Here is a 15,756-nt window from a genome sequence, read left to right on the forward strand (position 1 = left end):
AATATTATGTTCATATATATAGTGTAAATGCTGACAAATGTACATATCCAATATACATACATAAATGTGTACATATAGTACACTAATGGAAATGCATGTTTGAGGAAGTTGAATTTAAGGTTAGGAGCGTATTTAAAGACCTCTTGTGTTGCAATTGTTTATGACACATCAAACTAAAATTAACCCACAACTATATTTGTATTTCAACAATTAGTATGGTTTTTAATGAAAGTTATAATAAAAAGCATACTCCTCAAAATAGTATATTGGCCTCAAATGATCCTTTGATGCAAGAGGATCATGTATATATTCTAATGTCGCTAACCACATTAGCTATATGTCAAAATTTTGAGATGAATAAGTTGATTTACAAAGAAAAGAAATAAAACATTGGGTTTTATAAATCATATTTGCTTGAAGAAAGAGCTGATAGAAAATCATGAAGGTAAATTTTTGCTAGAACCTGATCCCTTATTGTAAATGATAACTGAAAATAAAGATTTTTGTGTTATCGTTTTAAAATAAAATAGAACATACAATAGAGGAAAATCATGCAGGTAGTATATATATTACTTTGAATATACGTGAAACATACAGTGACTTACTTAGCTGATATTCAATTACTCTAGCCATTGAAAAAGAGGTTGAGGATTATCATTAAGTCAAACCAAACCTCATCGTCGGTGGTCAAAATAGGTAATTTGGTTTTGGTCTCTATTGGGGATCTAGACATTAACCACCATTATGTACTGAAAATTTAAACTTGTTAAATTTCTTCTACAAATACCCTTTCTGCTTTTAACATTTCAGGGAAGAAAAAAAAGCTTATGAAATAAGTTTGCCGAGCAATAAACTAGTTAGGTATTATTTTCCTGTCCACATAGGAGGAAATAGGTTTGTATTCAAACTAGACAACACCAATAACAAACAAACCCAAACTAGACAACACCAATAACAACCGTGACTAAAAAAAGTAAGAGAGAGTTGCATGAATTACAATATTTCATGGCAAGATAAACAAAACAAAACAAAAGTTTGACCAAAAAAGGAGAAATTAATATAGATGCTCCAGCTCATAATTGTTTAAGGGCCCTTCATTTAAAGCAGAGTAAATAACAGAGTAATGGTTTTCCATGGTTTTTCATTTATTAAACTCCATTTTGTGTTCCAAGGAAAAAAAAACTCTCATTCATATAACTTTATGTTTTCAAGTGAAAATAACTAAATATACTAGTTCTACCAAAAAGTGTAGATTTTAAACTAAAGAATTGGACCCAAAAACAACCTAACTAATGAAAGACAGAAGTTACTTCTATTACCATCAATTAGATCGGTCTTCTTTTTCCGCTTTGAAAAGTCAAGTCATAAGGGTTAGGAAACTTTACAACATGTTTGGTTGAAAAAGAGAAGTGACCCAAGTGGTCGGATCTGTCCAAAAATTAGTTGTGACGGTCACAGGCGGCAAAGATAGAAAGCAAACAGATTTGAAGGAAACGTGTCACAGAGATTCTTAATAAAGACGATGCAATCCATCTCTCTACTGTTTGCTACTCTCTCCCCGTTTCAGCCCCAGTTGTCGTCTTCCTCTTCTATCACAAACCAAACTCAAACATCATTGAATGTCAGAGAGACAGAGAAGGCAAACCCAAAACCAGATTTTTCAGAAGGGCTCTGAGATTTGTCTTTTTCTATATTTCTGGTGAATTTTTTTTTGTTTCTCAGATCCATTGACTTGATCCACAAGTTTTAGATCTTTTTTAAGGTTTATGGCTTCCACGATCTTCTTCCAAGTAAAACCCATGAGAAGCTTCTTGATCATCTTCTTTGTAACATGTCTCGCCTTCTTCCCCGATCCTCTACACGGCGGTGTAGCGTACACCGGGAGCATCACCCCAGGGTTTGTAGGATCTCAGATGAACTACATCAACAACGACGGCATCTTCCTCGAATCAAACAACTCAGACTTCGGTTTCGGTTTCGTGAACACACCAGCTTCCGTCACTCTCTTCACTCTCAGCATCGTCCACAGAGCCAGCTCGAGACTCATCTGGTCCGCGAACAGAGCTTCCCCTGTTTCAAACTCCGACAAGTTCCAGTTCAAAGCCAACGGAAACGTGGTCCTGCGTAGCGAGCAAGGAGGAGGATCCGAGGTTTGGAGATTGGACAGTTCAGGCAAAAACGTTTCGAGAATCGAGCTCCGTGACTCGGGGAACCTCGTTGCTGTTTCGAGTGATGGAGTTTCGATCTGGGAGAGCTTTGATCATCCTACGGATACTCTGATTACGAATCAGGGTTTTAAACAAGGCATGAAGCTCACTAGCAACCCTTCTTCGAGTAACATGACTTATACTCTCGAGATCAAATCAGGAGATATGGTTTTATCTCTCAACACCTTGTTGACTCCTCAAGTGTATTGGTCCATGGGGAATGAAAGAGGGAAGATCATCAACAAAGACGGTGTTGTCACTTCATCGTCTCTACTAGGGAACTCGTGGAGGTTCTTTGATGAGAACCGGTCTTTGTTATGGCAGTTTGTGTATTCAGATAACAAAGATGGTAACACCACTTGGATCGCGGTTTTGGGAAACAACGGTGTGATCACCTTTTCGAATCTTGGCACTGGTGCGTCTGGTGCTGATTCTTCCATTAAAATCCCTAACGATCAGTGTGCGACACCCGAGCCTTGCGGGCCTTACTACGTCTGCTCCGGTAGTAAAGTGTGTGGATGTGTGTCAGGTTTGTCAAAAGCTCGGTCTGATTGCAAATCCGGGATCGTGTCTCCTTGTAAGAAGACTGAAGAAGATAACGCAACTTCCCCTGTGCAACTTGTAAAGGCTGGAGACAGAGTTGACTACTTCGCTCTAGGGTTTGCTACTCCCTTCTCCAAGAAAACTAGTCTTGATAGGTGTAAAGAGCTTTGCAACAAGAACTGCTCGTGCCTCGGTCTTTTCTTTCAGAACAGTTCTGGTGACTGCTTCTTGTTTGATTGGATCGGAAGCTTTAGAAACTCTGGGAATGGAGGCTCTGGTTACGTCTCTTACATCAAGGTGGCTACTAATGGTGGAGATAACGGTGGAGATGATGGGAAACACTTTCCTTATATAGTAATTATTATCTTGGTGACGGTTTTTATTATAGTTGTGTTGATCTTTGCGGCTTTCCGGATTCATAGGAGAAAGAAAACGCATTTTGATGAGTTGGAACAGAGTTCAGAGGAGGATGACTTCTTGGAGAATCTATCAGGGATGCCTATCCGGTTTGCTTACAAAGATCTTCAGTTAGCTACTAATAACTTCTCGGTCAAGTTAGGCCAAGGAGGGTTTGGTTCGGTCTACGAAGGGACTTTACCTGATGGTTCTCGTTTAGCTGTTAAGAAGCTTGAAGGAATAGGTCAAGGCAAGAAAGAGTTTAGAGCCGAGGTTAGTATCATCGGAAGCATTCATCATCTTCATTTAGTGAGACTCAGAGGGTTTTGCGTGGAAGGCACTCATAGGCTTTTAGCTTATGAGTTTTTAGCTAAAGGCTCGTTAGAGAGATGGATATTCAGGAAAAAAGATGGGGATGTTCTGTTGGATTGGGACACAAGGTTCAACATAGCACTCGGAACAGCTAAAGGTTTAGCTTATCTACATGAAGATTGCGATGCGAGAATCATCCATTGCGATATCAAACCTGAGAACATCCTCTTAGATGATAACTTCAATGCCAAGGTATCTGATTTCGGACTAGCTAAGCTCATGACACGCGAGCAAAGCCACGTCTTTACGACCATGCGTGGGACGAGAGGCTATCTGGCTCCTGAATGGATCACAAGCTACGCGATCTCGGAGAAGAGCGATGTGTACAGCTACGGGATGGTGTTGCTAGAGCTGATAGGAGGGAGAAAGAACTACGATCCGTCGGAGTCGTCCGAGAAGTGTCATTTTCCTTCTTATGCTTTCAAGATGATGGAAGAAGGGAAGGTTTTGGAGATTGTCGATGGGAAGATGAAGAACGTTGATTTGAACGATGAGAGAGTTCAAAGGGCGATGAGAACTGCGCTTTGGTGTATACAAGAAGATATGCATTTGAGACCGTCGATGAGTAAAGTTGTTCAAATGCTTGAAGGTGTTTTCCCGGTGGTTCAGCCTCCGTCTTCTTCCACTTTGGGCTCGAGGCTTTACTCGAGTTCGATCAGTGAGGAAGGCGGTGGTACGTCGTTTGGACCGTCGGATAGGAACAGTGAAAATTGTCTCTCTGCCGTGAGACTCTCTGGTCCAAGATAGCAGTCTTGTGTTCTAGCCAATATTTAGTGTCTTATTACATACTAGGTTTTTGGCTCATTGTTTATTTTATTGTGTTGTGTTTAAAATTAAAAGAATAATAGTGTCTCCAGTTTTGAAGTGTTCCAAATGTTTTTACTAGGATAATTCATTTTAAGACACAAATTTAGGAGATGATTGGAAAAAACTGTATCTTTATATTTTTTTGTCGTAGAAATAAAGTCGTAGATTTTTCTGCTGTGACTGTAAATAATTTTACTGTAAGATTTTAGCGGTAGGTTTTAAAAAGATTTAATGATTTCTATAGAAATTTTCTAAAGCAAAAAATAAGTGTTCTAGATTTATTACTTTCCACAGCTAAAAATAAATAAAAAAGAAAGAAAAATCTGTAACTTTAAAAAAATCTTTACAAATCATGATTGGTAAAAAATTAGGCTGTAGAAAGATCCTACCGCACTTCTAGATCACTTGCCAATCACCCCCTTATTCTTATTGTCCATTTCCAACTTAGTACATCAACTAAATTTTGCTTACATAACAATAAACCAATTTTTAAAAGAAATGCGTAAACATCAAATTAACAAATAGTTAACTTCCATTAAGTTTTATATTTAGTTTTCATTTTAATTCAAAAATATTAATGTTTTAAAACTGGAAATGATTAAGTTGATAAAATTAAATCAGTGTATTAAAAAAATTAAAATGAAAGTTTTATATTTTATTACATAGATAAACTGTGACTACCTGTCGTTTTAAACTACTGTCATAGAACTAGTTGTCGCTTTGTATTCTTTTGAGTCCTCACGCATTCCAAATGCTTGCCGTGTTATTACTTCTCTCTCTCTGAGAGTAATAATCCTGCGATTCTGTTGGTTACAGTGATTTACTTACAGTACGCTTGCGGGTAGACAATAAAACCCCTTGAATAATTAAAAAAAAATCAGTCTGCCGCTCGGTGATTCTCGTCCCACCGTTAAAGATGACGACGACGACTACCTCTCTGTTTTCTCGGTGCCACTCTTCTCCTTCTTTAAACTTCAAATGCGAACTCGAATCTCCCGCTAAAACGCGACTCTTCTCTCCTGCGAGAGGGAAACATGTTGTCACATCGTTAAAAGCATGTCGTATCCGTTGCTCCTCCCACGATCCTGGTAAGACACATGACTCTTTAGTTTCTCGTGGCGTTATTACTGAACATACTGAGATACGTTCTGTTTCTGCATGATTTTGACTAGGTTGTGTTCTGTTTCTGCATATGAATTGACTAGGTTCGCGTCATGTATACGTGTCCAGTAGAAGAAACATGGTTGTCATGTTGTCCACTGTGCAGCTTCTGTCTCATTTGCTTCCTTCAAGTGGAAAGGCAGCTGAGTGAGTTTGATGCAAAAACTATTCGTCATTTTATTTAGTTTTAAGTTCTTGTGCTAGTTTTTTAGCCAAATCTGACTGTTGGGTTTCAACTTCAGCATGTATCCAGTGATGAAAGATGAGATAAGGAGAGTGGTGACGAAGGGTAAAGCTGCTGGTGTGCTTCGTTTAGTGTTTCATGATGCTGGAACCTTTGAGATGGATGATAACACAGGTAGAGTAGTGTTGCCATGGCCCATGACTCTGTTCATACTACTAATCAATCTCATTCTCAAAATATTACTTAATTGTTGTGTGTGATTGCAGGTGGCATCAACGGGTCTATTGTTAAAGAACTCGAGAGACCTGAAAACGCAGGTTTGAAGAGATCCTTAAAGGCACTAAACCCTCTCTATCTCTCTTTCTTTGATAGTTAGTATGAGCAAATAAAGATGTAATCTCACATCTGTTCTTTTTTTTGCACTTGTTAGGTTCTAGAGAAAGCAAAGCTTAAGGTTGATGAGATACAACCAGGTAATTACTGTTTGAAAGTGTGTCCTTGTTATATGTGTTGTGTTGCTAACGTTCTGAACTGTGTGATGTTAGTGTCTTGGGCGGATATGATCGCTGTTGGTGGGTCAGAAGCAGTCTCAATGTGTGGAGGCCCAACAATTCCAGTAGTTTTGGGAAGACTTGATTCAACGTAAGCAATTCAGGAGTGGTACTCTCAGTCTCTGGTCTTTGTTTCTATATGTTTAACAACAGGATAGTCTTTTCATGGTTTACAGGCAACCTGATCCAGAAGACAAGTTACCTCCAGAATCCCTCAATGCCTCGGGTTTGAAAGAATGTTTCCAAAGAAAAGGATTCTCGTGAGTCCTTACACAAAGATAGCTGATAACTTATGGTTTTATAGTACCAAAGTTTTGTAACACTTAACCTCACCGTGGGGGCCATTGCAGGACCCAAGAACTTGTTGCCTTGTCTGGTGCACATACGATCGGGAGCAAAGGCTTTGGAGATCCATTTACTTTTGACAATGCTTACTACAAAATCCTTCTTGAAAAGCCTTGGAGTTCAACGACATGTAAGTTTCTTATACTCATACAGTTTCATCATCTGCTATGTTCTGAATTATAAAGGCTGAGATTGTATCTTTACATAGTTTTCTTAATCATCATGACTACACTTGGGTTGCAGCCAAAATGACGAGTATGGTCGGGCTTCCTTCGGATCATGCCCTCGTGGAGGATGATGAGTGTTTAAGGTTAGTCCTTCTTACATTGATCATTTCATTATCTAACTTGTCAAGTAGCATTTGAAGCAGAGGATGAATGAGTTTGGAGTATCTATTCAACTGATATAAGATTCATGGTTTGATTGATGCATAGGTGGGTGAAGCAGTATGCGGAAGATCAAGACAAGTTCTTCAGAGACTTCACTAGTGCTTATATCAAACTAGTTAACTCTGGGGCCAAATGGAAAACATTGTGATGTCTAATTTGATCTTATGTTAGTTCATACTTCATTAATAAACATGTCCTAAATAATTTTGGTTGTAATATGCTTATTTAATTATTTTTACCTTTTCTAAAAACATGATCAACTTTTTAACAAGGACACTATATATGTTTTGTTTAGAGCTTTTAGATGTTGATTCATGTAAATTTTGACTGTTTATGTTTCGCTCATGTAGTAATAGATAAGAAAGCATAGCTCACCTACAAAATCACGCAAGTATATCAAGTTTATTAGTTTCAAATCTTTTGATCAGATAAGTCTTTTCAATTTTTGTTAATCACAATAAGATATCACTCAAAAGAGTTTTGTTTTTATAAAAAGGGATTAGATAGAGATGATGGAATGAGAAAAGTTTTGAGAAACATCAAGAAAGGAAGGGTGTCACTGTTGTAGCTGTATCTTGCCCTAATCACGGGACCAAAAATGGGTTTTGTGTCTAATCACTTTGCTTCCTCTTTAATCACTCTTTCTCAGTGCTAATCAGGATAATCATACTCCTTTGTTAGTAGTTACTAAATTATCAATACTATTAAAGTTGAAGTGTGCCTTATTGATTTAAAGTTATGTCCAACAAAATAATTCCACAAAATAATCAATATTATGTAATTTTAACCGTTTTGTACGTTGAATACTTATGGTTTGGTTTGATGATTATAATATCTCAGCGATAAAACAAAAATAACCTCCTCATTCTATTTCCACAATAATAGGACTCCACTAACAATAGCTAAAAACCGTCGATTAAGAACATTTTCATAATATATTTTTTCTACAGGCCACACACCTTTATAACATATAATAATACTATATCATATATTATTCATGTTTGATGAAACAATATATTTAACTATCGCTAAAAACAGAGGTTTTTTTAACCTAACAATAAAAATAAAACTTTCAGTTTTATTCCTAACATCTACACGTTTAATAAATAAATATGAATAAACATACATGTTTTGCATAAGCTTAAGGTCTGTTCTGAAATAACTTTGCTTGGGTTTTTTTTATGCAGGTTACCATTTTATTTTTATAAATACCAGAACAATACAAGTCTTTTATATATAAAATTACATTACTCATTTTTGATACAACAATATAGGATATGGCAGATTACAGTTAATACTATGAATACAACATAATTATAATGTTATTTTACAACAAAAAAATATAATTATAATGTTCAGTTTTTTTAATCCATTATGTATACCTAATATCATCTATTCTATTAAAACATGATCATGATCTATTGATAGGTTAGTATTTATTCGAGTTTCGGGTTTTCAAGGTTAAAATACTTCAGTTTCACTCGGAGATTTTTAAAATTTGTCTCAAATTAGAATAATAGTCTAAATTAATTTAAAAATCTTAAAATTCATATATAATTTAGATTTCAAAAATATAATAGCAAAATAGTATATATATTCTATTAATTTGTCAAAATAATTAAATTATGATTTTGTTTTCGTCAAAAATCAAAATATAATCCGCGGATAATCGTAAAATTAAACGAATCGGATATAAAATTATTTTTTTACGGGTTATGTGGGTCAGATTTTTTTGACCAAAACAAAATTGAAATCAGCGGGTTGGTGGGTCAGTGTGGCGGATTTGACCCGTAACCCAGTCGAATATATAACAGATCGATTTTTAAATTGCTATTATTTAATAAAATATATTTTGATTAAAATTTATATAAAAATATAATTACAAAGAAAAATACAAATACGATCACAAAGAAAACACAAATATAAAAATTAAATATTAAACAAAAAATATACCCGCCCTTTTAAGGGCGGGTCAAAATCTAGTACGCATTAAAATTTTACTTTACAAAGACCTTGAGACCGAACTAACTATATATTGGAGTACGAATGCATGATGATATATGCTTAAAATAAAAGCTTGCTAATTGGTTTCTATTTGTTAATTACTCTATAGCTAATAAACTATAGTATCTCCTCGGTGGTCAACAAATGAGTACTGCTGCTTTCTTATGGTTTCTTAAAGAAAAGTTACATTTGAATTAATTATTTTGGCCTACCAGAAGCATTTGGGTGTGTTTATGTGGGTGCATGTATTTAGATAAGAACGCACTTGTGTTCTTCGATTTGCATAAAACTGGGACAATGATGTACTCTATCATTATTATTTTTGATGTACAATATTAACTTCTCAATACCTATATATATTCAAATTTTGAAATATTATTGATTGGTTTGAAAAAGAAGTAAGCAACTAATTACATAATAGTATCATTATACTGGTCTGAAAAAAGCAATTTGTTACATATGATATAGATCACCATTGTCAATCTATATATCGAGATGATTTTTATGATCCATATCTTGAGTAGCATGCAAGGTATTATTACATTATTACTGTTACTTTTGAAACCATGTCTTTAATTTTAGAAACTATAATATATTTAGATGAAAATTATTGATTCCATTAGCTGGCTTTAGTATTTTTTGATGAAAGGTGTTGATAAACTAGATGACTAAAGTTCCCATTTAAGAATCAAGTATGATATAATAGTGTGGGGGATGCCTTAATAAAGCGACTACTCTATCTCTATATAAGATTTCATCATATATAAAAGTCTTATTATATGCATGAAAGAGTTAACAAAATAATTGAACATCTTGAGGAATGTCGTGTGTGTGTTTTACCCTGTATTTTGCGCTGATTCCATATGTTGTTGTTTTAAATTATTCACAGTAGTCATTTACTCATTGCACATATGCACCCATTCAAATTCATTATTATTTTTTAAATTTACATCATGAACCTCCAGAAAATGTTTCAAGTTGTAGAGGAATCTAAGTTTCTTGTACACGTTTCCTTTTACTAATCCTCCAATGTCTTGATATATAATTTTTTTTCACCAAAACTGGAATATATTCCTTGTAAAATTTGCAGTTTCTAAATGAAATTTTATATATCAATCAAAAACACGAGAACGAAAATTCAATTACAAACCGATTCGCACAAAATAACTCAATTTTAGTAATTCTTAACTAGCTTCTAACAGTTTACATATGTCTAAGCTGAGAGCTACCAATATATAATACTCTTTAATTGTATACATTTTAAATTTTGGTTTATCTTTGAAGTATAAAAGAAGAAAAAAGCAAATCATCCAAAGTTGACAGTCACAGAAAAATCGTCGTAAATAGAAAGACTTTCATTAAAAGAAAAATATTAAAAGGTTCCACAAAACTTCCCATCATCAATCCCACGATCAAAATAGTAAACCGTCTATTAACCGTAATTATCGTGATGACGTGGCAATTAGATTTCGAACCGCCCCTGTAATAAAAATAACTAAAACGTTTTGTCATTTTTCTCACAAAAAAAAAATCTCAACTTGTGTTGTGTGTGTGTAGACCGAGAATCCATCCTCAGAAACCCCCAAAAAAGAAAAAAAAAACACTCGAGCACAAATCCAAATCTCATCCTTCTTCTTCTTGCATTCCTTAGATTGTTTGCTTTGCTTTCAATGGACGCTTGATTTGCTCTGGTAACTTCGTTTAGTGAGAGAGAGGTAAGATGTTGCTGCTTCTCACTACCGTGAATAGTGAGCTCGAGATTTAGGTTTTTTTTTTGTCTTTGATTCAGATTTGCTTCTTCTTACAGATAATCTTTACGGTTTGTTTAATTAGATCGATTAAGCTACGGATCCATTTACAGACAAAACGTGTTCTTTTGTAATGTAGCTAAGAATCTTGCTCACTGACACAATGTTGATTGATATTTAATTCACTTCATAGACCACTCTGGTTTTGTGTGAATATTGTTGTTACTTCAATTATATCAGTGAGTGTTGTTTGTTTTGTAGTTTACTATTATGGATCCTGAAACTGAAAGTACCATGGTGGCTGATGGGACTACTGACTCTGCTCTTGCGAATGGTGGTTTAACAGTGGAGAGTGTCGTCGTTGTGGAAGGAAATGGTGTTGCTTCTGATGAAACTTTGGATACTAATTCAGGAAGTCAGAATGAGAATTCCGGAGACAGTTCCGCTTTGGATGCAGTTGAACAGCCGAAGGAGGCAGCTGAGGTTTGTTGTAACTCTTGGATTGGTTTAATCTGCTCGCCCCCTGTCAGATAAGTAACGGTTTTGTTCTCTTCAAATTTGTGTAGGGCACACAAGTTGAAAGTGTAGATGAGCCAAAGTATGTTAATGGCCAAAAGGCTCAACGGAAGCTAAAGCCGGAGAAACTCTCTGGTGGTAAGAATGGTCCATCGGTTCTTATCAAGAAGAAGAAAGAGATTAAAGGTGCAGATGCTAAAGTGGCATCATCTAATGGCTCTGTTGCTCCTACTGCACAAACAACAAAGTCTCTGAAGAGTACATCATTCAATGGTAGAGCGGCTAAGGTCACTGAGGTAATCATCCTTCTATGTTTCTTTGCTTTGGCTGATGATTATTTCTAATTTCTTCTTCTTTTATTTTTTAAATCAGCATGGAAAGCAAGACCGTGGACCAGCTGAAAGCGCCGCCGGGTATTGGGTCTGCTAAGTCTTTATCATTTAATCTTTTATTCACTAATCGATTTTTTGAAACTAGTGTTGCTTTAATACAGGGACAAGGTGAAACCAAAGCCTCAGAAGAAACAAGTCCAGGAGACACCTGAAGATGATGCTCAGTCTTCTAAGTACTTTTTTTTTCTCGCCTTTATAATTAATTACCACTTCTTCTTTCTCGCCGCAAGCTGGGGCATTTATGCATTTGGCTCTCTTTTTTTTTCTGCCATTTTGATTATAAATTTATGGTTTCTTAGTAGCCCGAAAGCAGAAGATGGGAAACCTCGTAAAGTTGGTGCACTTCCAAATTACGGGTTCAGTTTCAAATGTGACCAACGTGCTGAAAAGAGAAGAGAGGTTTGCGTTTTCAATCCACAATGCTTTATCTATCCTTTTCTCCACAAACATGTTTTAATGGGTGTTCTGCTTTCATATGGTGCAGTTCTATGTTAAGCTTGAGGAGAAGACTCATGCGAAAGAGGAGGAAATCAATAACATGCAAGCCAAGTCCAAGGTTTGTCTTCTAAACCCACCCGCTTCTTTTGTAATAGTGTTGTCGACCTACTTTTGTTAAAGACAAAGAACTCTTTGGTAATATATCGTAGGAAACACAAGAAGCTGAGCTTAGGAAGCTAAGAAAGAGCTTGAACTTCAAAGCCACACCCATGCCTAGCTTTTCTCAGCCGCCTAAAACAGAGTTAAAGAAGGTACTTACTGCTCTCTCTCTTCTCAACCTTTTTGATGAAGTACTAATTCTCATTGTTATTGTAGATACCACCAACGAGACCCAAATCTCCAAAACTCGGGAGGAAGAAGACTGATTCTGAAGAAACTCAGACCCCTCGTGTCGCTAGGCTGAGCTTAGATGAGAAAGCCTCTAAAGATAGCTCAACTGCTAAGGGAACTGTGCCAGCGGTTGATCTCAAGAAGCAACCCTTGCGCAAGTCACTTCCAAGATTGCCATCTCAGAAAACAGCTCTCCCTGATGGGAAACTCGCTCCAGCAAAAGCTGCAACAGCCTCAGCTAAGGTGAAACCTGAAAGGAAGAAAGTTGAAAAAGATGCCCTGAACCAGTCTTCAAACCCCATAGAGGAGGAAGCACAAGGGAATGTATCGGCCAATGCAGATGCAGAAGAAACACATGAGGTTGCATCTCCAAGGATGGATGAAGAGAGAGCCGAGTCCATAGAGGTATCTGAAGTGGTTGCTGTTGAGCATTAAGACTCATTAGCTTGCATTAATTAAGGAGGACAAGAGGAAAAAGAAACCGTATGATATTTTTATTTTATATTATATATCTTCGACCAAAACTTATGTGAGAAGAAATGGGTGAAAAGAGTGAAAAGAGTCATATGGGGTTTGGTTCTAAATGTTGCTGCTTTTTGATATTTCTATGTTTGATGGTAATGTTTTTAATCTTTCAAGTTGTGTTTTTTTTTTTATGTCTAAGCTCTTTTCTTTTTGATGCTTTGATTCTTAAAAGGTGAATATTCAGGAGATTATGCGTGCGCTTTGTGTATTCTCTCTTCTATTCTTCTTCCTTTTTTTTTCTTAAAAGATATAAAAATGTCATTGTGGTAAAGAAAGCAAAGAAGTTATTACATTTACATGTGAAGCTGTTGTTCTGAAGATAACTGGTCCAGCCACTATAATCAATTAATCATGTTTGGTTCTTTGTTTATTGCCCAGAACTGCAGTTTTTTTGTTTATCCATCACTAATTAATTTTTTCCTTTTATGTCCATTTATGTGTAGTCTTGTTTTGAGACGTGAATGCTGCTCGTTTAGCAACGGAGAGTATGTAAAAACAGGGCTTGCAGAGCTTGAAAAATGGTGCCATGATGCAACTGAGGAGGTAGTAGATGTCCTCAAATCCTCTCTGCATTTTCCGAGAGTGTTGCTTATTAAAAGATGCTCTCGGTTTGTTGTAGTTTTCTGGTTCGGCTTGGGATGAACTAAAGCGGCTTGGGATGAACAAGGCCACATTTGACATGGTTCTTCGACGAAAGCGGCTTCAAGAACTCATAAAGTAGTGATCATAAAACGATGCATGATCTTAGAACACACACAATAGGGAAATATAGAAAGCAACAGAGTCTATGAACATGGTGTAAGTTTGAACTCTGATTCCACATTTTGATCATTCAACATGCATAGGCATAGCCATCTTCTTCAAGAGAGGGCATTTCCGATATAGCTGGAAACGTTTGCAACCCAGTTAACCTGGGATGCTTCGAGTCTACACAGCTCGAATTCCCATTCACTGATGACTTTCCCGTGTAGGAAGGAGCCGAAGACTTTAAGGGCGAGTGGGATACGACCTGTGATTAGGACAGCACGAACGGAGAGACGGTAGTACTCTCTAGGGACGTGTTCTCGTTTGAAGGCATATTGTGAAAAGAGTTGAAGAGCTTCATCATATCTCAGAGTCTCAACTTCGTAGAGGTGTTTGATTCCACATCGGAGTAGATCATAATTGCCCTGGGTGACAAAGATCAGTCTACTCCCTGGACCAAACCGACTGGCAATCTTTCTGATATTTTCGAGTTGGCCAATGCCAGAAAAATCAACAATAAGCAAAACCTTCCGATGTCCAAGATTTGCATTCACAACTTCAAAGAGGCTGCTATCTGGCGCTAGACTTGTCGCTAGAGCAGCAGCTCTTGTGATTTCCTCTAGCAAACACGTTGAATCAATGCCTCGAGCAGAATTTTGGGAGTTTTTTTCAAAGTAGTAGTAGTGATCTTGAAACTGTGGTGAGATCTTTTGGTAAACACATCTCGCAAGTGTGGTTTTGCCTACAAGTATTTGATCACCCCAAATGCCCATTTCGTCTATGGAATCCATACTAAGCAGCAATGCTTCCACTTCTTTCATTTGCCGATCCATCCCAACAAGGCTATTGAAATCAATAGATGGAGGAGCCAATTGAGACTGATAATAAGTTATGCTCCTTGCAGGCGTAGTAGGTTTGAAACTGTTAAGCGTTTGTGCATTCATAATTCTCCAAGCTATTCTCCTGAGAGCATCTCTAACAAGCTCCATCCTGCTGGTGGCAACTCCAGTTGGGTCAGACTTCCCTTTAACCGCTGACATTTGAACGTGTGGTCTCAAAAGTTCAGAAACGTGGCTCATAAGTCTTGAAATAGTGGACGCGTCTGTGTCTTCATCCTCACTCGAGCCGCCATCCTCCCTATGACGACGCAGGAAAGAGGTCAAGAATTTATCTTGTAAAGTAAGGAGTAGCTTAGTCCTATATAAAGAGTTCTCATGAGAGAGAGAGAGAGATGTAACATCAAGAGAAACATATTGATTTAGTTTGAGAGAGTTTCTAAATCTAATATAAGAGTACTTAGAAGTATTTGGTGCATAAATAATCTAAAGTGTAGATTTAGAAGTTTTGGGTAAATTCAAGATACCATTGAGAGGAGTATACTTCTTGATAGATATCAACTAAACTGGCCAGTGCGTTTCTCCATCTCTCCACCTTCTCCAAGTTGTTGCTGTTACCTCCATCGTTATCCTCCCCAAGATTGCTTGCTTGCCCTAAAACATCTGAAGGATCAACCTCGTAAAAGACTGGTGCCACCACCAAGGATTGTTTCTTCCAACACTCAGTTATCTTCGCCAGTTCATCAAGGCACGAGACTGAAGCAGTGTAGTTCTTCGATATGACGACGATGGCAATTTCGGAGTTTTCAATTGCCTCGATCACTTGAGAGGAAGCTGGTTGATTCAATGGTATCTCTTCTTCTTGTTTGAAAGTCTTGAACTGCTCTTTAAACAGTGCAAGGAAAAGATGGCTAACGAAAGTTCTTCGTGTGTCGATTCCTCTGAAACTGACGAAAACATCGAACTTCATCACCTAAGATCCGAAGGTATCAGAGAGATCGGAAACAACTTAGCCAAAGGGTCCTTTCTTTGAATTATGTTTGCTTCTTTGTTCGTTTTTCTCTAATTATTATCATTTTAAAGACAGAGACAACTACAAAAGACAAAAAAAAAGACATTTTTAAATTTGTCTCTAGTAGCGTTGATATATATATGTATATTTTAATCAACACCTTTTTTTTAAGATGTGGTGGTTGAGTTTGAGTCTT

General features: G+C 36.7%; 4 protein-coding genes across 6 annotated transcripts; 3 read left to right on the forward strand and 1 right to left on the reverse strand.

The window, feature by feature from the left end:
- The first annotated feature begins 1,465 nt into the window (after positions 1 to 1,465).
- On the forward strand, positions 1,466 to 4,483 carry LOC108851320 (G-type lectin S-receptor-like serine/threonine-protein kinase SD2-5). The gene has a single exon (XM_018624729.2). The coding sequence runs from the start codon at positions 1,767 to 1,769 to the stop codon at positions 4,263 to 4,265; it is 2,499 nt and encodes an 832-aa protein (XP_018480231.1). The 5' UTR covers positions 1,466 to 1,766; the 3' UTR covers positions 4,266 to 4,483.
- A 730-nt stretch (positions 4,484 to 5,213) lies between these two features.
- Positions 5,214 to 7,215, forward strand: LOC108851335 (putative L-ascorbate peroxidase 6). 2 transcript variants are annotated; one of them, XM_018624751.2, is made up of 10 exons: positions 5,214 to 5,413; positions 5,531 to 5,633; positions 5,729 to 5,844; positions 5,937 to 6,007; positions 6,101 to 6,143; positions 6,216 to 6,312; positions 6,398 to 6,481; positions 6,572 to 6,696; positions 6,810 to 6,876; positions 7,001 to 7,215. In XM_018624751.2, exons 1-10 carry the CDS (start codon positions 5,242 to 5,244, stop codon positions 7,101 to 7,103), a joined length of 981 nt encoding a protein of 326 aa, XP_018480253.1. In that variant the 5' UTR covers positions 5,214 to 5,241; the 3' UTR covers positions 7,104 to 7,215. The 2 variants fall into 2 exon arrangements, 1 of the variants encoding a protein (XP_018480253.1); XR_008944397.1 differs by having other exon boundaries at positions 5,215 to 5,413; positions 6,775 to 6,876; positions 7,001 to 7,082.
- A 3,274-nt stretch (positions 7,216 to 10,489) lies between these two features.
- Positions 10,490 to 13,099, forward strand: LOC108851328 (protein WVD2-like 5). Of its 2 annotated transcripts, none has more exons than XM_018624743.2 (9): positions 10,490 to 10,674; positions 10,969 to 11,190; positions 11,274 to 11,519; positions 11,596 to 11,636; positions 11,717 to 11,788; positions 11,918 to 12,014; positions 12,100 to 12,171; positions 12,263 to 12,364; positions 12,429 to 13,099. In XM_018624743.2, the coding sequence occupies exons 2-9, from the start codon at positions 10,978 to 10,980 to the stop codon at positions 12,876 to 12,878; spliced, it is 1,293 nt and encodes a 430-aa protein (XP_018480245.2). In that variant the 5' UTR covers positions 10,490 to 10,674; positions 10,969 to 10,977; the 3' UTR covers positions 12,879 to 13,099. The 2 variants fall into 2 exon arrangements, with proteins under 2 accessions (XP_018480245.2, XP_018480244.2); XM_018624742.2 differs by having other exon boundaries at positions 10,491 to 10,674; positions 11,915 to 12,014.
- Positions 13,100 to 13,708: 609 nt separating this feature from the next.
- Positions 13,709 to 15,604, reverse strand: LOC108853683 (probable disease resistance protein RPP1). Its single transcript, XM_018627099.2, has 2 exons — positions 15,076 to 15,604; positions 13,709 to 14,849 (listed from the first exon to the last, which is right to left on the reverse strand). Exons 1-2 carry the CDS (start codon positions 15,516 to 15,518, stop codon positions 13,829 to 13,831), a joined length of 1,464 nt encoding a protein of 487 aa, XP_018482601.2. The 5' UTR covers positions 15,519 to 15,604; the 3' UTR covers positions 13,709 to 13,828.
- Positions 15,605 to 15,756: the final 152 nt, after the last annotated feature.

This window comes from Raphanus sativus, chromosome 4, assembly GCF_000801105.2.
Source record: "Raphanus sativus cultivar WK10039 chromosome 4, ASM80110v3, whole genome shotgun sequence".
In the NCBI taxonomy this organism is placed as follows: Eukaryota; Viridiplantae; Streptophyta; class Magnoliopsida; order Brassicales; family Brassicaceae; genus Raphanus; species Raphanus sativus.